The sequence below is a fragment of the Prenolepis imparis genome, unplaced genomic scaffold (assembly GCF_030444845.1).
Source record: "Prenolepis imparis isolate NDT839.2.m4 unplaced genomic scaffold, iyPreImpa1.0 SCAF_3, whole genome shotgun sequence".
Taxonomy (NCBI): domain Eukaryota; kingdom Metazoa; phylum Arthropoda; class Insecta; order Hymenoptera; family Formicidae; genus Prenolepis; species Prenolepis imparis.
Genome location: NW_028141161.1, coordinates 19739600 through 19759552, shown reverse-complemented (window position 1 = coordinate 19759552; position 19953 = coordinate 19739600). Strand labels below are relative to the sequence as shown.

The 19953-nt window shown below is 29.6% G+C and overlaps 2 protein-coding genes across 8 annotated transcripts; one reads left to right on the top strand and one right to left on the bottom strand.

Moving 5' to 3' along the window:
• Positions 1-804: 804 nt before the first annotated feature.
• Positions 805-14374, top strand: Nox (NADPH oxidase). Of its 5 annotated transcripts, XM_083033958.1 has the most exons (21): positions 805-1059; positions 1173-1217; positions 1845-2115; positions 6405-6499; positions 6665-6776; positions 7478-7575; positions 8362-8482; positions 8732-8882; positions 9055-9265; positions 9494-9720; positions 9977-10165; positions 10358-10551; positions 10670-10991; positions 11293-11437; positions 11602-11765; positions 12055-12208; positions 12427-12644; positions 12926-13116; positions 13234-13443; positions 13748-13951; positions 14078-14374. In XM_083033958.1, exons 3-21 carry the CDS (start codon positions 1969-1971, stop codon positions 14273-14275), a joined length of 3351 nt encoding a protein of 1116 aa, XP_082890084.1. In that variant the 5' UTR covers positions 805-1059; positions 1173-1217; positions 1845-1968; the 3' UTR covers positions 14276-14374. The 5 variants fall into 5 exon arrangements, with proteins under 5 accessions (XP_082890084.1, XP_082890085.1, XP_082890086.1 ...); XM_083033959.1 differs by lacking the exon at positions 1173-1217 and having other exon boundaries at positions 805-919; XM_083033960.1 differs by lacking the exon at positions 1173-1217 and having other exon boundaries at positions 805-977.
• A 664-nt stretch (positions 14375-15038) lies between these two features.
• Positions 15039-19156, bottom strand: Dgkepsilon (diacylglycerol kinase epsilon). 3 transcript variants are annotated; one of them, XM_083033925.1, is made up of 12 exons: positions 19020-19156; positions 18729-18968; positions 18125-18332; positions 17501-17672; positions 17279-17409; positions 16814-16961; positions 16518-16735; positions 16254-16399; positions 15997-16165; positions 15741-15921; positions 15511-15647; positions 15039-15425 (listed from the first exon to the last, which is right to left on the bottom strand). In XM_083033925.1, the coding sequence occupies exons 3-12, from the start codon at positions 18287-18289 to the stop codon at positions 15306-15308; spliced, it is 1587 nt and encodes a 528-aa protein (XP_082890051.1). In that variant the 5' UTR covers positions 18290-18332; positions 18729-18968; positions 19020-19156; the 3' UTR covers positions 15039-15305. The 3 variants fall into 3 exon arrangements, with proteins under 3 accessions (XP_082890051.1, XP_082890050.1, XP_082890052.1); XM_083033924.1 differs by lacking the exon at positions 18729-18968; XM_083033926.1 differs by lacking the exons at positions 18729-18968; positions 19020-19156 and having other exon boundaries at positions 17501-17658; positions 18125-18322.
• Positions 19157-19953: the final 797 nt, after the last annotated feature.

Below are 19953 nucleotides of genomic sequence, written 5' to 3'. Positions count from 1 at the left end.
ATGAACAATTTACTACATTAATATACAGTATGTTACTTATATATCAAGTATGTCTATGAGAATGAATGTCCACATAAAAAATAATTTAATAATTGATAATGATGAAAATATTATCGATTGATTGATTTATTATCTGATATATAAGTGGATAATTATAAGGTAATGAAAATTATAAACCATTGAATAAATTAAATATATATTTAACTTCCAAATAAAAGAGAGAAAATGAGAGAGAGAGAGACAGAGTAATTTAATTAAAGATTGAAAATAATCTTCTTAAATTAGTAAACTGTGCATTGCATACGAATACAAATAAGAGGTGAAGATATATATAACATCTCTATAAAATATTCGCAATCCAGAGAAGTCGCAATAAAACAAGCAAGAAAGCTGAGGAAACATTCGAACAAGAATGCACATTGAGCCATCAATGAAACTGGTTCCTCCGCAAATTTATACGAAACGGAATCCAGTACATTCCTGATAGGAGTCTGGGTCGCACCTGCTAGATGGATGAAAAGGGAGTTCTACGAAAAGAGGGAGAGAGAAAAACAAAACACAAACAGTTGAAAGAAAAAAGAGAACGCAACAGAAAGAAGAAGGAGGAACACAAGCTTGTCAAAAAGTGAAAGGTTGTCTGTCTCCTCTATCCCCGCATGATCTGAATCGTCTGTAAAACCAATTTATCTCTCTCCCTTCCCTTTGCTCTGTCTTCCCTTCTTTCTTTCTTTCTCGCACAGTGTCTCCCCCCGTTTGATCCAATATGAATGTTACTGGCACCAACACTCTTTCAGATAACCGACCGACATCATCAACGTGGCGAACGCCGGCTCGTTGATGCCCCGAGGATGATTTTCATTCAAGACTTCTCTCAGTAACACCGAGACGTTAACGCGGCAATTTCGATACGCGCGATAAAGTGAGTTTTCGTATGTACGTTGAACTAAGATCTTGCTCCGTTAAGTGAGAAAAAAGAGGTAGGATTGTTACATACAAATTAATTATCGGTTGTCAAAGGAGACTCTCGCTTAAGGATATGTGACGGAAGCACAATGGCAAGTTTTGCTTGGATTTTAATACTAGTTTAAAAGTGAATGTTTTTTAAAGACAGTTGTTTCTTTCATTGATACAAGTCACTACTATTTTTTAACAAGGATTTTATTAAAAGGCAGTCGCAGCAATTTGTATTTTATAGTCGCAGAGGAGAGAGCCGAAAAGTATTTACATTATATTTGTATATTTATCTGTGTTTCTCCGAATTTCATAAATAATAGAAATAAAACAAAATTTATTTATTTGGCGCTGTATAAATTTCGAGTCTCCATTTTTTTTAAACAAAATTTTATTTTATTTCTAACAATTAATTTTTATTTTGTTAACTTAAATTAAGAGCTAAGAGCAAGCTTTTATTCTATGCAATATTCTTTTCTCTAAATATTGAATATTCTCTTTTTCTTATTATATTTTTATCCAAATAATATTTAAAAATTAGCATTGATTTTCGGGTTTGAATTGCATAGACATTTTATTTGATTCCTACGTTTCGCGTGAACATTTCAACTCACTGATACTATAGTCGGAATCAAATAAAATGTCTACGTGATTCAAACCCAAAAATCAATGCTAATGTTCATGTAAAATTATGTTAACATTGATTTTTTTATTATCTCTTCGCTAAATTATGTTCAATTTATATTTAATAAGTTACAATTTAATTATAACTTTGTGTATCTCATATATTTTGAATGTTTATTGAAATTTTAATGTGATAGCGAAAATTTACAAATATAATCTTCTATTTACATATCCGATTGACTTATTGAATCATTTGTGTTCTAAACAAGAGCGACGAATGAAATGCCAGAAATCTTGTTGATTTCGTGATGAATTGCCAAAGTGACTCTGATCTCATTTCTTCGGTCGCACTTTCGTTCTTCACAACACATATCGCGAACAGTGTTCAATAACATGGAAGAGAATATCAGCTGTATGGAAGAAGAATGCCTGATCGAGAAGAGGAGGACCACTATCCTAAAGGAGTGTAAGGAAATACTACAAGAAGAAAGATCTGAACGCTACAGCAAAGAAGCCTTCAGAAGACTCTTCCAAGGTCAGGTATGTGTTCTGCTTATTGTAGTAAAAACTAGATATAAACACTAACAGATATCATATAATATAATAATAGTTTAATTAAAATTAAATATATTATGTAAGAGGTTTTATTCGTTTTGTTTTTACTTTGGCAAGTCTTGGATATGTTGAGAACGATATTTAAGAGAAATTTAAAGACTAAAGAAATAAAATAATGTTTAAAAAATCGTGCAACTTTATAATGTATAAAAAATCATCATATCATATAAAATTTATGTAGTTTATAAAATTTGAGTTTTCTCAAACATAAATAAATTTTATGTACATAAAATATAAATGCAGAAAATGACGATATAAATTTTTTTAGAATGCATAAAAATGTCCGATGAAATTGTTACGAATTTTCTGAGAGAAGCAGAAATGCCGCTTTCATTCATAAAATACTTATGTAGCAATGAGGCTTATGCAGTAATTTCAGTTTTATATGACAGGGATTAATTTTATGATGACTTTTTCGATTATTTCGAAATATCTCGATTAAAGTACGTATCGTACAAATAAGTAGAACGTGATTTCGTAGAAAGAAATCGCGATAATATGTAAAATAATATCGTAACTTATTACGAGAAAGCGATTATATTACGAAATGCAAAAATCATTAAATCGAAAAGCTAAAGATTCGTGTAGGACAGCGGACACGAAAAAAATACGGTCAAGTAATTCAAATCGTATGTTGATGTTATGTGGATGATTGTAAAAACGTTGATTCCATATACAGATTTAATGTCTCACGGTTAATTAACTAGACATTCTCGAATAAAACTTCTGTTAAACACAATCGTTTATAGACAAAACATGAGACACCTTTATGGAGCAATAGCTAAAACGATGCAAAAAATAATTGACACATCTCTTGTTTGCATAGATATTCGGAAAAGTTTTTGTATAAAAGCGGATATTACAAAAAGTTAGCTGCATCAACAAGTTACATTGTTTCTTGTCACAAACAAAATTATTATCTTGAAGTGAAGTTTAGACTTCGATTTGTGCTTATAATATCGTACAAATATGCTGTAATTTCAGTTTTATATGACAGGGATTAATTTTATGATGACTTTTTCGTCAGTAAATGTAATTTAATGTATATATAATAATTAATCTTTCAATAAAATAACACAATTTTACGATGAAAAAAAATTCGCGTTATCTGCTGCTTTCTTGAAATGGCCATGAGAAATTGCAATTATTGTAATTATTGGTTCGCACTTGACTTTCTTTTGTAAAGAAAAAGAAGGCTCGCGTGGCACTAGATGTGAAACCTCGATCTTACATCACTCGGAGATATTGGCTTGTCCAGCAATTTTCGTTCTTTTGAAAAAGTATTTATAGATTTTACAATTTTTTTCTGAGAGAGAGAGAGAGAGAGATTGCGTTTAAATAACAAAGTATAAATATTAATTAAAAGTAATTATAACCAATTAACTAAAATCATAATTATATAAAATACGTTTGAACTGTGATGAAAAATTTGCCGTATGAGAAAATGAGAAAATAATTAAAAACCTACTACAAGTTTATTTTTTCAGTAAATGAGTGAGATTTATATAACATCTAGCTTTTAAAAGATGTATTAATTAATACAAGAATGCGAAACTGATTTGGAGAATATAGTGGAAAGATACAACTCGGATTTACTAGTTTTAAAAAATTTGTATCTTATATAATTATGTCTGATATTTTCAAATCAAATTCTGAGATATAATTTTTGGATTTTTAGTCGTAACATTTTATATAAACATATTTTTCTTGTGACATTTGAAAAATCTCATAAAAAAATACAGAACAAGTGTATATCTATAGTTCCTTATATATTTATATTTTTAATTCTAAAAATATTCTCTCAGATTATTATTATAACACATACAGACACGAAAAAAAGTGAAGCGAAACTGGCACATTGGTATTCTATGAGATCGTGATTGCTCAACCAGTCAATCATTTCACACTCCGACAGAAAGCATTGTCATTATACCGTTGATTGTGCAATGCCGCTTGACAAATGCGACGCATGTTTGTCACTTATAGGGACACGAAATTTTAATGTCGTCATTTAAGAAGATTTGATATCTTTATCTATAGAAAAATTTATCATAAGAGCGTGGACAGATATTGCTTTCTCAAGATTATATCTTTATGCAAAATTGACGTTGCTCCAGAATAAAAGTTTAAACCCACATTCAGCATCTCTTTTAATTATAAAAAGATCTTGCCAAATAAGGAAAGCTAGACGACGTAGACGACAAGATTTCCTTATCGGAGTTGAAATATTTTCGGCTGAGATTTGCGATCTCGAGCCATTTATCGGACAATCGTCTCCTTTGTAAGATCGCGATCGGCAATGAGTCCAAGCTCGAGAATCCGCGTAGGAAAAGGAGACCCGAGGCGGCGGTGACGATACGATCGAAGGAAACGAGAGTCTCTATCGAGGGCCCCCCGGTTTTCGATCAAGGTGGCCGATCGCTCCGGGCGGAAGGCCTTGATGCCCGGAGCGCCTCCCGGTCGCTTGGGACCGACCGACCGATCGATCGTCGAGAGTAGAACATAGCGTGTCGGCTGGGACCGACACCTCGTTTACTAAACCATCCATTAACTCTTTAATTGCCATCAAACGCCGCATCAATCGCCGATGCGCCATCGACTGTCATTATCGATCGAGGGTCGTTAAATACCAATTTATATCGTTAAAACATTTAGGTAATTTAATATTTAAATTTAATCGAACGAGAAACAAAAATCAAAGGTTCTCAGAACTTAATTAATTAAGGCTCAGAACTTAATTAATTAAAGTTAGAAGCACAATGAAAAAAGATTTTTCTTTTGCAATTTAATTACATAGTTCCTGCAAACATTGAAATATATGTTGATATTATTATAAAAAATGTTAATGATGATTTAAATGCAATTAAAGTCATGATCATGTGTAATCAATAAAAAGATTATATTTAAAAAACATTAGTTTATATTGTATAAAATATAGTCTATAAATTATTTTTTATGATTATATTATTGAATGCATTTGAAACTTTATTTAGTAATATCGGTGTTTTTTTCAATCAGATATCTTCGTTTAAAATTATCTTATAAAACTGATTAGGCTGTCACATCAAACCTAAGTAATTGCTATGATTGATTATTATTTTTTCTGCTGCCTTTGTAGTATGCGTGAAAGATAGAAATGAAGAATAAATGATTAGATATAGCACAGACATTTCTTGTTCTTGCAGTCTTCTTCTTCTTGCATCGCTTATTTTAGCAACCGGACATAGATTATAGTACTATATTTGCAATGCAAAATTGCATTCTTTGTTTGCATAGCGCTACACAGATCAGATATTAGAATTACTTTGATGCCGTATATTTAATTAAATCTTTTTCAGTTTTCATCCTATTAATAACAAAACATTTTCCTGGGAATTTTAAAAGCATTATTTAAATTGTAATACAAATATATTAAAATATATTTTTGCATTTAATTCTAAACTCAATTTCTTATTTTTGAACGAATATTTTTCCACAACTCAAATCGTCTTTTATATTTAACTTCTATTTTGTAAGCTTTTTATTTTAAGTTAGTATAAACTAAAACTCGAATCGCATTCTTTGTAATTACCATTAAAATTAAATACTTCTATAAAAATAAAATCTATTTTAAATTTAAATGAACCGAAAATTTATCAGAGTAAAAACGTTTAAAGGATCTGTCACTAAAACTGTGAATAATGGTTCAAGTGCAACCTGCATACATCACATTCACTAACTCACAAGATTGGGACATGTTTCTGGATCTTGTATATGTCGAGGAGGAGCACGCAGCGTAATCTCTTATGACATTGACCCATTTCTTAACGATCGAGAGTAAAATATACACGTGTGTTTATAGCCCCGTCGCCGACATCCGATGGTGATCGATATGTGTCATATCGATGCAAAATTGACGCCATCATATATATATATACACACCTGAGGCTAGAATTTTAATAAATAGGTTTCCATTATCACACATTATCTTTGTCCCAGATATACGATACATACACACAAGTGTAGGAGATATATTTCAAGTAATTTGCATATCAAATATGCAGTATCAAAAACTAATTGACATAATATGTATTATATTTTAAATATTAGAATATAATGTAAAAATATATAACGGTAATAAATATGTATATGTATATTAATATTGTTTCATATTGTTCAAAAATTTTGTGATGAATAAATTGATGCTACTTACGAGATTTATCGATATTTTCCAGGCACTTCTTAAAAAATTATTTATACTATTTGATCAAGATCGTGATGAGTTACTGAAGCAAGAAGAATGGATCGAATTCCTGAAAGGGAGGCTGACGTAAGAATAATTCTCTATTATTTACGAATTTTATAATATTTTCGTGAATAGAAATTTTTCAATATTACTTTAAATATATATATGCGCGCGTATGTACTAATATAAATATATATATATATATTTTATATCCCTTTTAATTCTACATTATTTTTATTAATTTAATAGAAACGAGAAGCAAAATGATTTTATCGATCAGATCGAAAGTGTCGCATATGTATTATGCGGGGAGAATCCAGTAAATCTTCTCAATTTTCAACAGATTTTTTATACCAAAGGGGTAAGTTGTGTTATTTTTATATTTGAAATAAATAGACGTAAAAAATTGAAATTATCGCCTCATTTATGTAAATAATTATTAAATTAGAGCAAGATACTTTATGTTATAGTAAAATTATGACTATGCATTATTTAATGAAGAGAACGTTGCAATTATCTGTACAGATCATTAAGATAATATAATTAAACACATTAATTAATTAATACAGATTAATACGCAGGAGTAATAAATAAAGAAAATTTAATTCATTATTGTCGCAAAAGAATGTACGTAAAAGAAGATGTGAGCAAACACAGCGAGGAGAAACACAGTTAAGAATGCTAATTCTTTAAAAGTAGATAGTCAAAGATGCGATTACAGCATGTGTGTATGCTTTAAAGACACGTTTACAGCGATACGCTGTTCGTGTTATTTCTTTAGAAATCAAATGTTATATATACTAACAATAAATCAGTAATGATGTATATACAGTTTTTTTCGTATACGTGTAATTTTGCATATATTTCTTGACGAAGATGAAAAAAGAAAAATCTCTCTCAAAAGTTACTTCAGAAGAGAAACTGCTCAATTACAAGTGTGCTTAAGCTACAAGTGTGCCGTTTGTCAACTCTTCAATTCTTTGAGAAGTGAATTCAAGAAGCAAACGTTTTGTGTCAGATACATTTTATGTTCGATTTAAAAGTGTCTTTCACGCATTACAGATCGTGGATAAACTGTTTCGTTTAATCGATCAAGAGAACTCAGGATACGTAACATCAGCCCAAATCATGGAGTTTATATCTGGCGTGAGTAATACCAGGTAATATGCTCATTATAGTAGGTGTCCCATTTTAAAGGACCCACTCAAATATCTCATTGTCAGAAACACTACGTTAAATCGAAAAATGTTTCCTACAAAAGTTGTAGGGTTTAGAGGGGGACATAACATAGTAATATTCATTTGACCTTGGGCGGCGTCTCCAAGGTTAATGAAGGTTAACCTTAAGTGAAGGTGAGAATGAATTTTGAAGAAAATAAAAAAATGCTTCAGATAAAAGTTGTTCAAATTAATTAGTAGAAAAAGATGTTATAATAAAAAATATGGGTTTCCATTGAAAAAATTTCTCACCTTCACTTGATCTTGGAGACGCCGCCCAAGGTCATATGAATATTACTATGTTATAAATAAATAAATGTGATTTTTACAAATCCGGCCAATAGAGCCAAGCACGAAAATTAATTCTAATCTTACCTAAAAGATTAGAATTAATTTTCGTGCTTGGCTGTATTGACCGGATTTGTAAAAATCACATTTATTTATTTATTAAATACTGAGAGCCGTTAAAAATAAAAATATTTCTTAAAAATATTCTTAATTACTATGTTATGTCCCCCTCGAAACCCTACAACTTTTGTAGGAAACATTTTTTGATTTAACGCAGTGTTTCTGAGATATTTGAGTGGGTCCTTTAAAATGGGACACCCGGTATAATATAGAGATTTATTATCCTTGTGTTTTTGTCAATATTAAGCATTCTTTCTTAAGCTTCTTAATTTCGTTAGCTTTCGATCGTTGTGTATTAATCGATTAAATGCTTTCTGTCAGACCACGTGCTGGCTTCGATAAAAGAAATCTCGAATGGCTCGAAAAGATATTCAAGCAGACTGTTGGGAATGAGAGGGAAATTCGGCGCGAAGAATTCAATACAATTGTCACTTCGAAGAACGTAGGCAGGAAGCATAAGTATTCTTTATCTTAAACATGTAGAGATTTTTATAATTTCGGTTTTGCTTTTTTGAAATATCCTAATTGCGTTTTTCTCAGCGTTATTTACATTGTTTATTCTATGTTTATATATTATACAAGCAAGATTCATACATCAATTGCATAAAATTTTGGACTGAAATAAGATGAGCGTATTAATTTTACTCATTCAAATATAAATCAAATAATATATATCTTAATTAATTTTTAGCCATTCTTCACTGAAAGAGTCTTCCAAATATTCGACAGAGACAATTCTGGCACGATATCACTTCAAGAATTTTTAGATGCTATGCATCAATTTGCTGGAAAGTCTCCGGATGATAAGATTAGGTTCCTCTTCAAAGTTTATGATATCGATGGTAATATTTATAATTATAAGTTATTTATTCACATAAAATATTTATGAAACTTAATGTCAAGAGATTTGCAGAAAGCATCGGAAAAATAATTTCTTTATTCCAGATTTTTAGATATTTTTATCTGTATGTAAATTGTTTTCATTATTTCATATTTTTTTTTAATTAATAAAAGGCGATGGATTGATACAACTTCGTGAGCTGGAACATGTGATGAGAGCTTGTATGGAAGAGAATGGGATGAAGTTTAGCGACGAGCAAATCGAAGATCTAACAATTGCACTCTTCGAAGATGCTGATCAGGATAATAGAGGCGCGATTACTTTCGAAGCTTTAAAAAGGCAGTTAGAAAAGCATGAAGGTCTGCTGGAAAATCTCTCGATCAGGTTAGATGGAGCATTACAAGATAAATAAATAAATTATATATATATATATATAAAATTAAGTTAAAAATTATTTAAAAACATTAGAGAATTTTAATGGGAGTTTATTCAGTTTTTTAATTTTATTTTATAAAATTTATTATTGATTATTGAAACGTTGTTTCAATTGTTATAATAAATTTTGAATCGTTACACTTTTGAAGCAAGTATTAAACATGAAAAAAATCGCAGCATAGATCGATGGTTGGTACCACCGCAACCAAAGCCAAAACAAAGATCCATTTTGGGAACTGTTTCGTCCCTTCGGCCGTACCAACTCACAAAGCCATACATGAAAAACAATTATGTCTACATCGTTTTTATTTCGATATTCATCTTTATCAATGTAGCTTTGTTCGTCTCTCGTCTCTATGAGTATCGGAATTATAACGGTTATGTAATGATCGCACGTGCATGTGGTAAGAAAAATACATAGATATAGTATAGAAAAATATAAAGTTTATTTGTTTTAAATATTTAAAAATATATCACATAAATTATAATAAATTTATTTTAACAACTTGTTTATAGATACAAATTTTTTAACAAGTTTGTAATTATTATTTTAAAATATTGACTATTTAATATTGAATTAAATTTTTGTCGATGTCTCTAAAAGAGGGAACAATGCAAAAAGATTTAGAATTAAACTGATTTTGCAAAATTACATTTTAGGACAATGTTTGAACTTTGACTGTACATTTATCCTGGTCCTGATGCTGCGCCAGTGCATCACGTTTTTGCGAACACACGGCTTTAATTCCGTATTGCCTCTAGATCACCATATATATCTTCATAAAATGACGGGGATATTGATTGGAATCTTCAGCATTGTGCATACTTTGATGCATCTTATTTACTGTGGTATATTTAATAGATCCTTTATTTAGTTATATGCAATATATTATACATAATCTCTCTAACTTGAAAAATTTTTTTAAATTTACTTTTTCTTAAGAGAGAAACCAAGATTTATCTTATTTTACATTTAATTATAATAAAATTATAACTAATTAATTATAACAATTATATCTAATTATGGATGATAATCCATAGGTACGGTAATCATAAAAGACGAGAAAATGAATAGCGGGAATTATACGATGTCCGAATGGTTGTTGACGAGTCGGCCTGGATATTTTGGTTTGGTAGCAGGTAGTGCATATCCGACTGGAGTAGTTCTGCTTATTATACTTGTCATTATGACGATTTGTTCCATGGCATTTGTACGGCGCGGAGGCTGTTTTGAGGTCATTATTTCGTAATTATAATTTTTTGTATCAAAAATTTTAATTGTCCAATCCAATATATATATTCGTTTTTATCTACCTTTTATAATAATTCCGTAATTTTTTATTAATAATACAGATATTTTATTGGTCTCATCTGTTGTACATACCGTTCTGGATTTTAATAATCTTTCATGGCCCAAATTTCTGGAAATGGTTCGTCGGCCCGGGCGTGATATATTTGGTAGAGAAAATTCGTCGATTGATATGGTTACGTTCGCAGCGTGGCAAGACGTATATAAGTTCCGGCCTCATGTTACCTTCGAAGGTGACTCATTTAGTCATCAAAAGACCACCTCATTTTCACTTTCATCCCGGTGATTATGTATTCGTTAGGATCCCGGTGATAGCAAAATACGAGTGGCATCCTTTTACCATTAGCAGTGCTCCGGAACAGGAAGGTAAGCTGTGATTTGCAATTTTATGTCAATCAAATCCGAAAATAATTTTTCTAAAATAATATTATTGATGTAATAACTAAATACACACAAATTGTACGATTCACTTCTCGATATATTTGATTCTATAAGTGCAATTTTTTTCTTTAGTTTGCTGTATTTTTTAGTATTTGTATATTTAAATTATATTATTTGAAATATTTTTACGCGAAGATTATGCTCTTTATTGCTAATAAAATTAATTTATTTATACGCAATAATTATATATCAGGAAGAATTCAAGATCGATAATATTTTTGTATAGATTATATGTGGCTGCACATTCGCGCAGTCGGTGAGTGGACCAACAGTTTGTATTCGTACTTTGAAAAAGAGCAAATAAAACTGCATCGTGGCGATATCTTACTTGTCGAAAATTGCAATAACGCAAATATTCCTCGAAAGAAATCGTAAGTCTGCCGATTCAAAAATACTTATGCAAAGATCTCATACAGAAATAATATTTGTGCATAAAACTTATACCTAATACAAATTATTTTTAATAATTAAATTGTCACATTATTAATAAGTAATTGATTAACGCATGTCATATTTTATATCTTTCATCATACAGATTCCTTAGTGGCAAGAAATTACCACTTATTATGCGACAGAGACCTTCAACAGAGACGGTAGCTTATGTTCATGGTCTTGATAACCCTACGTTTGTATCTGATGTATCGAAAACCATATTGCATACACCTATTACTGAATCTTCATATTTAAAAACCCCAGAAAGTAAGACTCATATACATATTTGAGTGACAATAAACAGTTTTATTATATATATATATTATTTTATTTTATTTTATTATATATTGTTATTTGCAGATATTTTATTACATATATTGTTTTTAAAGAAACAATAATACTATTAATATTATATATTAATCATGTTTATAAAATTACATTATTATTGATAATAAGTTTATACACATATAATGAAATATAATCTATATATATATATATATATATTTGCTTAATAAAATTAATATATTAAATTACATAATAAATTTAATTAATATAGATACGCCGGAATCAAATAAGGGATGGACGGATATGTCTGCGAGAAGAAACAGGAGACTCCATCGGTTACTTCTTGATAGCAAAATGCCTCTTGAAAAATCACATTCGATGCCCGATATGCAGACAAGGAGTAAAAAAAGAGAACGACTCAGGGCGTGAGTAGATTTATAATATGTAGAATATTTACTCGCCTTTGAAAAAATTACTTTCTTATCTCGCTATTTCTTTATCACCACGATTAATTCTCTAAATATTTTAATAAATTAATATCGTATTAATATTGTTATAACAATTATAATAATCTCTAAAATATTAATCTCTTAAATCAGTTTATATATGTATATGATGTATATGTATAATAAAATTTATTTAGACTTCGTGATTATATGAGATCAGAATCGGAAAGAAGTTTTGATGAGTGTCAAATGAGACGTGCGCGGCTGAAGTCATTGGGTTTAGCTTATTTGAGTCCACAGAATAAATCATTAGCTCAAAGCTTTCGATACATGCGAACGAAACCAACTATCATAGCTTTCAAAACACCCAGTCTCGAATCGTGCGATTACGAATTCGATGCATCATCGAACGCTGGTAAGTTGTGGAATAAAAAATAATAATGTTTATTTGGAGAGGTACGTATTTTTGTGATACAAAATATAATAACTATATTTTATAATAATAATTATAAAAAATAATCAATTATTTACTTTAATTATATTTATTACAAATAACAAAAATACAGATTGTTTTTTGTGTGCTGACACATATGAATTTTTATGTGTGCTAAAATACAATATCGTTACTATAAAAATGATTTTAAATGCAAATTTTTATATAATATTTTTATTTGTTACATGTGTGTTTTTATACAGCATCAAATGCGAATGCGAGTGGAATTGAAATGACACCTACCACACCTACAGTGACTATGCAGATCGCGGCAGAAGAGGGCAGATTGAGAAAAGCTTTTAACGAAGCTGTGGATAGTTCAGAGAGTTTAGATTTGAAATCCGAAACTTCTTCTCACACGCCCATAAATTATCCCGTAGGGAAACCACTGGAGGTAAAGATCTTTCTCTAATTTTTACACAAACTTTACGCGACATTTTCGTCGATTTTATAATTTTAATTGATAATTAATCATAAATTGTTTCGTAACCATAATGTCACATCATTGTAGATGTTTTTGGATGGTCCTTATGGGGCACCGTCAAGCCACATCTTTCGTGCGCAACACGCTGTTTTAATCGGCACAGGAATCGGAGTTACACCCTTCGCCTCCATACTACAATCAATTATGCATCGATACTGGAAAGCGAGGCATACTTGTCCAAAGTGCTCCTTCTCCTGGGCTAGTGAAATTCCGCCCACTGTAATGAATTTACAAAAGGTACCTATATTTCAATTTCCGCATTTCATCAATCTTGGAATAAAATTTATATGAGCTTTTTTTACTAATTAATAATGTTTAATATTTGTGATAGTAAAGAATGATATAATAATGTATATAACGTAATTATGTAATAAACAAATATGTGTAAAACAAATCTCGAAATTATATTATTATATAATTATATTATTAAATATATCAGAAAAGGTAATTATGTAATCATACTCATATCATCATATTCGTTGATTCGTTCATATTCTCCGTACATTAAGTTTTTAAATTTAGGAAAATATTCTATATATAGGTTGACTTTTTTTGGATCAATCGCGATCAACGTTCGTTTGAATGGTTTGTTAATTTATTGTCGCAACTTGAGATGGAACAGGCCGAGTTAGGTATTACCATGGAACGCTTTTTGGAGATGCACATGTACATTACAAGCGCATTGCAGAAGAACGATATGAAAGCGGTCGGTTTGCAATTAGCGCTGGATCTTCTGCACGAAAAGGTCAGAGATCATTATAATTATTTCGAGAGTTTATAAATTTTATAAATAATTTAGCATTTAATTGATAAAATTTGATTAATTTGAATTCGAATTACCATTGTTACTTTTTCATTATTATTTGATTAGGAGAAACGAGACCTTATCACAGGTTTAAAAACCCGAACAAACGCTGGTCGTCCAAATTGGGATAAGGTTTTCAAGCAGCTGCAGGATAAGAAGAAGGGAAAAATTACAGTTTTTTATTGCGGGCCGCCGCAGCTCGCTAGAATTCTTCGATACAAATGCGATCAGTTTGGATTTTGCTTTAGAAAGGAATCTTTCTGATACCTCAGAGGAAAAGGTATTCAATAATTATGTTACAAAGATGTATGAAAAATGTTAACAACAATGTTTCGCCATTCGTTATACATTTTTTTGTACTATTTTCACGAATTATAATTATGTATAATAATTGTATTATAATAAATTAATTTTCGTGATTTTAATATATATACATATATTATATACTCACGAATAATTTTTCGGTCGCATTTTGAACTTAATGTTTTAATGTTCAACATTTATTATTTTGTGTAGTCGAAAATGATTTTGGCCATTATTAATTTTATTTTTCAATTTTTAATATATTTTACTCAATGTCCTTCATTATTCTAGCCGTCTCATGCAAAATCCAAATAGTTATTAAAATGCATAGAAAATGCATCTGTCGTTCTGTCATAATTTAATAAAATTAATTTTCTGTTATTCTCTCGTTGCATCAGGTCATCAAAAAGAAGATTATCGATTTTATATATATTATTTTATCAGATTATAAACTTTAAATAAAATTATATTAAATCATATGGTTAATATTAAACATTTGACTGAAGTTTCACACATAAATTAATTTTACATTTAGATTAATTGCCAATTTCGTACCTTGAAAATAAAATATCATCGATTTAATATAAGTGTGAGGAATATAAAGAGAGGATAGAAGAGAGGTAAGTAAAACATTCTAAAAGAAATAGATTGTTAGACAGATATTTTTATGTAATAAACATCAAATTATCTTTATTCTTTTATTATTTTATTGTTTATATATTTTTATTATAAATACAGCATCAATAAATAGAATTACGAAACATTTATAATTCATAAAAGATATAACGTACAATTTCTTGCAATAACATTGACTAGATTTGTTCCTCTCCGCAATATCTCACATTATCATATTTTGATTCCATCGTCAATCAAGTTATAATCGCTTCTAGCAAATATTACAAATATACATATATATATATATATACTGGTAATCAAACAGTAATGTATAAATAAATGCATTTGTGCATTTTTCGATAGAGCCACAACATATTCAAAAATCATTGCTCATCAACATAGATGCCTGATTGCAGTACGTTATATTGAATTCGCAAGGATGTTGGTACCAAGGCTCACCGTCCACTTGCATGGCGCATGATCGTAATAATTTTATCTGAATGATAACAATATTTATTACAATGTATAATTAATATAGGTGCGACAAAATTTCTTAAAGACTGCTAAAACTTTAAAGATACCTTCACTGTACTAGCTTGACCGATCCTATACGGTTTTGAGAGACCTACTTGCAGCTGAGCCATGTGGAATGAAGAATAAAGAGCCACTACCTCCAGCTTACCGTCATTAATACTTTGTACTCCTGAACTTTCGTCATCTGTTAAATAATATATATAATAGTAATATTACTAAGATGTCTCTATTCGGAGTCTATGTTTCTATTTGTCTTTATATCAAGTATTATATTAACCTTCTGCTCCCATTTTCCATAGATCAACACCAGCAGCCCAAGATGGAATGTTAAGTATCACTACGCTTTCAATGGAGGGTAATTCTACCTTCTTATCGTCCAAATAGACTTCCAAACTTTTATCGAGATCTTTACACTCTCTTTCTACGACTTGTTGCGTACCGAAGCATAAATATAACAACTGCAACAGATACAAATTGCTTTATTCAACTTACACGCATAAACAAGAAACCTATTTATTTGACGAAGAAATTACTTTGTTAAATATCCTATTACTGAAGAGATAAAATCGGCTCTCCCTTGTGCGATGAAAATTCAAAGTAACTTGTGCGTCGACGCCCACGCTTATGTAGTTGTACATAAATAAGGTTCGATGCGAACCTCTGAATCCTAGCCCGCCGTATGGTTTTATCATCACGGACCACCTAAACTCTCACAAGCTTGATGTACATCTAATTTCTAATTAATCGATAATGTAAAGAAGCGCGTATATCTTATTTTTTTATCATGTACCTATCAAGCATTACTTTCTCCGCTGTTTGTACCTTCTTCAGGAGCTCTACGGGATCCTCGAGCGAATCGTGTTGTTTTCCCCATCCCAAAACTCTAGATAAATCGTTGCCTGTTCCCAAAGGAATTATTGCTACAGACGGAATAGGCTGTGTCATATAAAAATAATATAAAATATAAAAATATTTGCTTGTACTCGTATCTTCTATCATATATATATGCAAGTATGTGATTTATATATAAACAAAAAAAAGAATTTATATATACCTTTAAATCAAGTTTGTAAATAGTATTTAGTAACCATGCAATAGTTCCATCGCCACCGGCTACAAGTATAGTAGATGGGTTTTTTTCTAACAATCGACACCATTCGAGAGCAGCGACCGGATCACGTTCAGCTAAATCCATGACCTGCGCGGGGTTCAACAATCTTCTGAAGAGAGATAAAATTTTGCTACCATCATTATTCCCAGATTTCCTATTGCCTGCATAAAAGAATATCATAAAAATACATATATTTGTATATATTTCGAGCAATTTTTCTTTTTTTTCTTTTCATTTACCTACAACGATGAGTGGATTCCAGTCAGACCAATTCGGTGGTATAACAGAACGAAGATGTAATCTGCGTCTCATTGTGCTACGTCGATTAATGACTTCCAAACTTCCTGGCGGAATAATCATTAATTTGAACTTTCCGAAATCACAAATCTGAAAAGAAAGTATAAAAGCAAGTCTTTCTCAATCTGTTTCACCTTTTTGCGATGAACGAAACGAAAAGCGTTATCGCTGTATGTAAAATGCTATTCTAAGATTGCTATTTTTTATTATTTAAGATCAAGAAACTCTGACAAAAAATTTGTTTAATTGTTTGACGAAGAACCATTGCAAATGACTTATGTAACGCAATTAATGCAATTATTTTTTACATATACGACATGAGAATTCTCAGCGAGTCAGTGATTTTTTTTATAGCGAAAGAAATAAAAAAGATATCGATAAAATGGAAAAATATCATTAATTATTACTTCAGAGAGGGCAGATTTACATGCTTTGTGAACACATCTATGACACCAACAACACCACCAGTCCGTGAGACCGGGTTCTATGTCACACTCTTCTTCGCAGATATAGCACATGGCAACAAGTGGTAAATTACCTTCAGAAACACATCAAAATATATATTTAAAGAGCGAAATATATTTACAAAAACACGTGTATTCGTCACATGTTAGTAAACAATAACACACCTTTGACCCAATGATGCTTCATCGGTTGATCATTATTAAAAGTTATCGCTTTGCATTTTAGCTGTTTATCGGCAAGCTTTATGCAACCTCGATCCGCACACACACCGCAAGAATCACAAAAAAGGCCATCAAGATTCAACAATAGAGCCTCGCAAATACTACAATAATATGCCTGTATATCGAAATGTAAATATATAAAAAATAATTCTCTATATATTTTTTTATTTAATCTATTATTGCTTTGATTTTGTGTTAAATATATAATTTTTTTCATGATACAAAGACTACTATTTTTATCATGCTATAATTAATATTTTGTAGATTAAATAAATATTCTAATTTATATAACACACAACAGATCATGTGTGTGTGTGTGCAATGGTGTAGAAAACTTTTTATTATTATAAAAACTATTATGTCAATTTAGCAAGTAGAAAAAATGCACTATATTTAAAAATAATAATATTCAAATTTTAAGTCATATTGGAATTATTGGATATATCATTCGGAAATATTGGATATATGCATATTTTATTTTATTGCTCTCTCTCTCTCTCTCTATATATATATATATATATATACAAAAAACTATTAAAATAATCTCATAAAAATTCTTGAAAGTACCTTGGTTGTTCCCCTGATTGACTCCCAATTATGTTTTTTTGTAACATCTCTAATCTGAATATCAGAACTACTTATGAGGTATCGGAAGAAATTGATCGTGAATACAAAGAAAATCATGGTAGACAATGTAGGTAGAACAATAATATTTAGGTCTTCGTCCCACATATTGTCGAATAATTTGTTCTGCAGTATTTCAAAAATTTATGGTCTGAAATTAATGTAATATTAAACAGTAATTATATTTTTCTTCTTATATAAAGAGATATTCTTATTCTACAAAAAGATATTTAAGAACATTTATATTACTTAATATATCTAATATGTTTTTAATATAACAAAACAAATATTTGGAATGAAATAAATATACTGATTTACTCCAATAAAATTTATTTACATAAGATATTTCCGCAAAATAATGAAAATTATTTATAAATACTTTTTATAAAAAATTAAATCAGTTGTTACAAAAAGTAGCATAAATCAGGGTGACCAATTTATAGGTAAATTATAAAAAAATTGTTTTCGTTGTTTCTCTTAATTTTACTAAATACGTATATCATTATTTTAATATTCATTATTTTGTATATAGGAGTTAAATAATTACTTTTTAATTTTGAAGGATATTTTTCTTTATAGGTTAATATTATTTTTTAAACATCCATGATTTGTGTTTCATGTCCTTCTCATAGCAATCGCTAATAAAAACGGATCGATATCTCTGTATCATCAGTACGATGCGACTGATATTCGTTTTATAAACGTTAAGAGACATAGAATCACGTGAATGTGCTGACTCACATTTATGAAGATGATTCATAATCTTTTCGTAATAACTGATTTGATCCTGCAATAAGATGTGATAATAATGTGTAAAATAATTTTAATTGCTACTTACGTTACATGTGATAGACGTGAACTTTTTTCAAGTCATTTGTTTATTATTCAAATGTATACCGTGCGTGTGCATTACTTGATATCATTTAACTACACTGTCAACTACAGCTGTTTACCCCAAGATGTTTGATGTTTCTAGTTTCTATCAAGATTGCTGGTCATGTTTCCTAGGAATGGGTATCTCGATTCTTTTCGATTAATCGAAGTTCGATACTTTTCTCAATTAAAAATTGAATTTCGATGTTACTACATTTTAATTATATTCAAAATGCAAAATTTCTTCTTATGCAATGTTATTAACGGAGAGAAGTTTAGAGTGCTATTTCATGGAGTAAATTTTTTTCTGTTTTATACATATGTATATCAAGTATAGAGGAAACGCCTATATTAAGCATCTACTATATCGGTTCATTTAAGAACATACTGTGTCCTTATTTTGTCCAACTTAATAAGGAGCGCGCTATTTAAATGAAGAGAATCTACTATTTTATGGCAAAATATTTATATATTGAGTAAATTATAAATAAAATGAAAATTTAATTAAATTAGAATACTTGTGAGATTATTCAAATGCGATAAATGTGCGTAATTAATAGCCAAAATAACATAAAATAGAATAAAATATACAATAATAAATTACAATATTAAAATATACAATAATACTCTAAAGAATACAATAGTATTAAATTTTATTAAACTAAATTTAAAAAAAAAATTATGACTAAAATTATATAATATAGAACACAAAAACATATCTTTATTAAGAGTACAATGTATGAATAAAGATATACAATCTTATATTAATAATAAGTATAAAATTAATTGATCAAATTTTATGTATTTGCATTTTTATACTTTTTGGATGTTATATGTGTGTTTAAAACTATAATTTAAAAAACTCTATAATTAATTTAATTGAAAAAGCTTGCAAATAA

Bases quoted from the DNA above. Each gene is read 5' to 3' on its own strand.
- Nox (XM_083033959.1), top strand. From the start codon at position 1,969: ATGGAAGAGAATATCAGCTGTATGGAAGAAGAATGCCTGATCGAGAAG. The intron at 6,777-7,477 runs GTAAGTTGTGTT...CACGCATTACAG, and splicing joins AGATTTTTTATACCAAAGGG to ATCGTGGATAAACTGTTTCG. The intron at 12,645-12,925 runs GTAAGTTGTGGA...GTTTTTATACAG, and splicing joins CGATGCATCATCGAACGCTG to CATCAAATGCGAATGCGAGT.
- Dgkepsilon (XM_083033925.1), bottom strand. From the start codon at position 18,289: ATGTGGGACGAAGACCTAAATATTATTGTTCTACCTACATTGTCTACC. The intron at 17,410-17,500 runs GTGTGTTATTGT...GTGTTTCTGAAG, and splicing joins GAAGCATCATTGGGTCAAAG to GTAATTTACCACTTGTTGCC. The intron at 16,400-16,517 runs GTATATATAAAT...TATATGACACAG, and splicing joins TTTACAAACTTGATTTAAAG to CCTATTCCGTCTGTAGCAAT.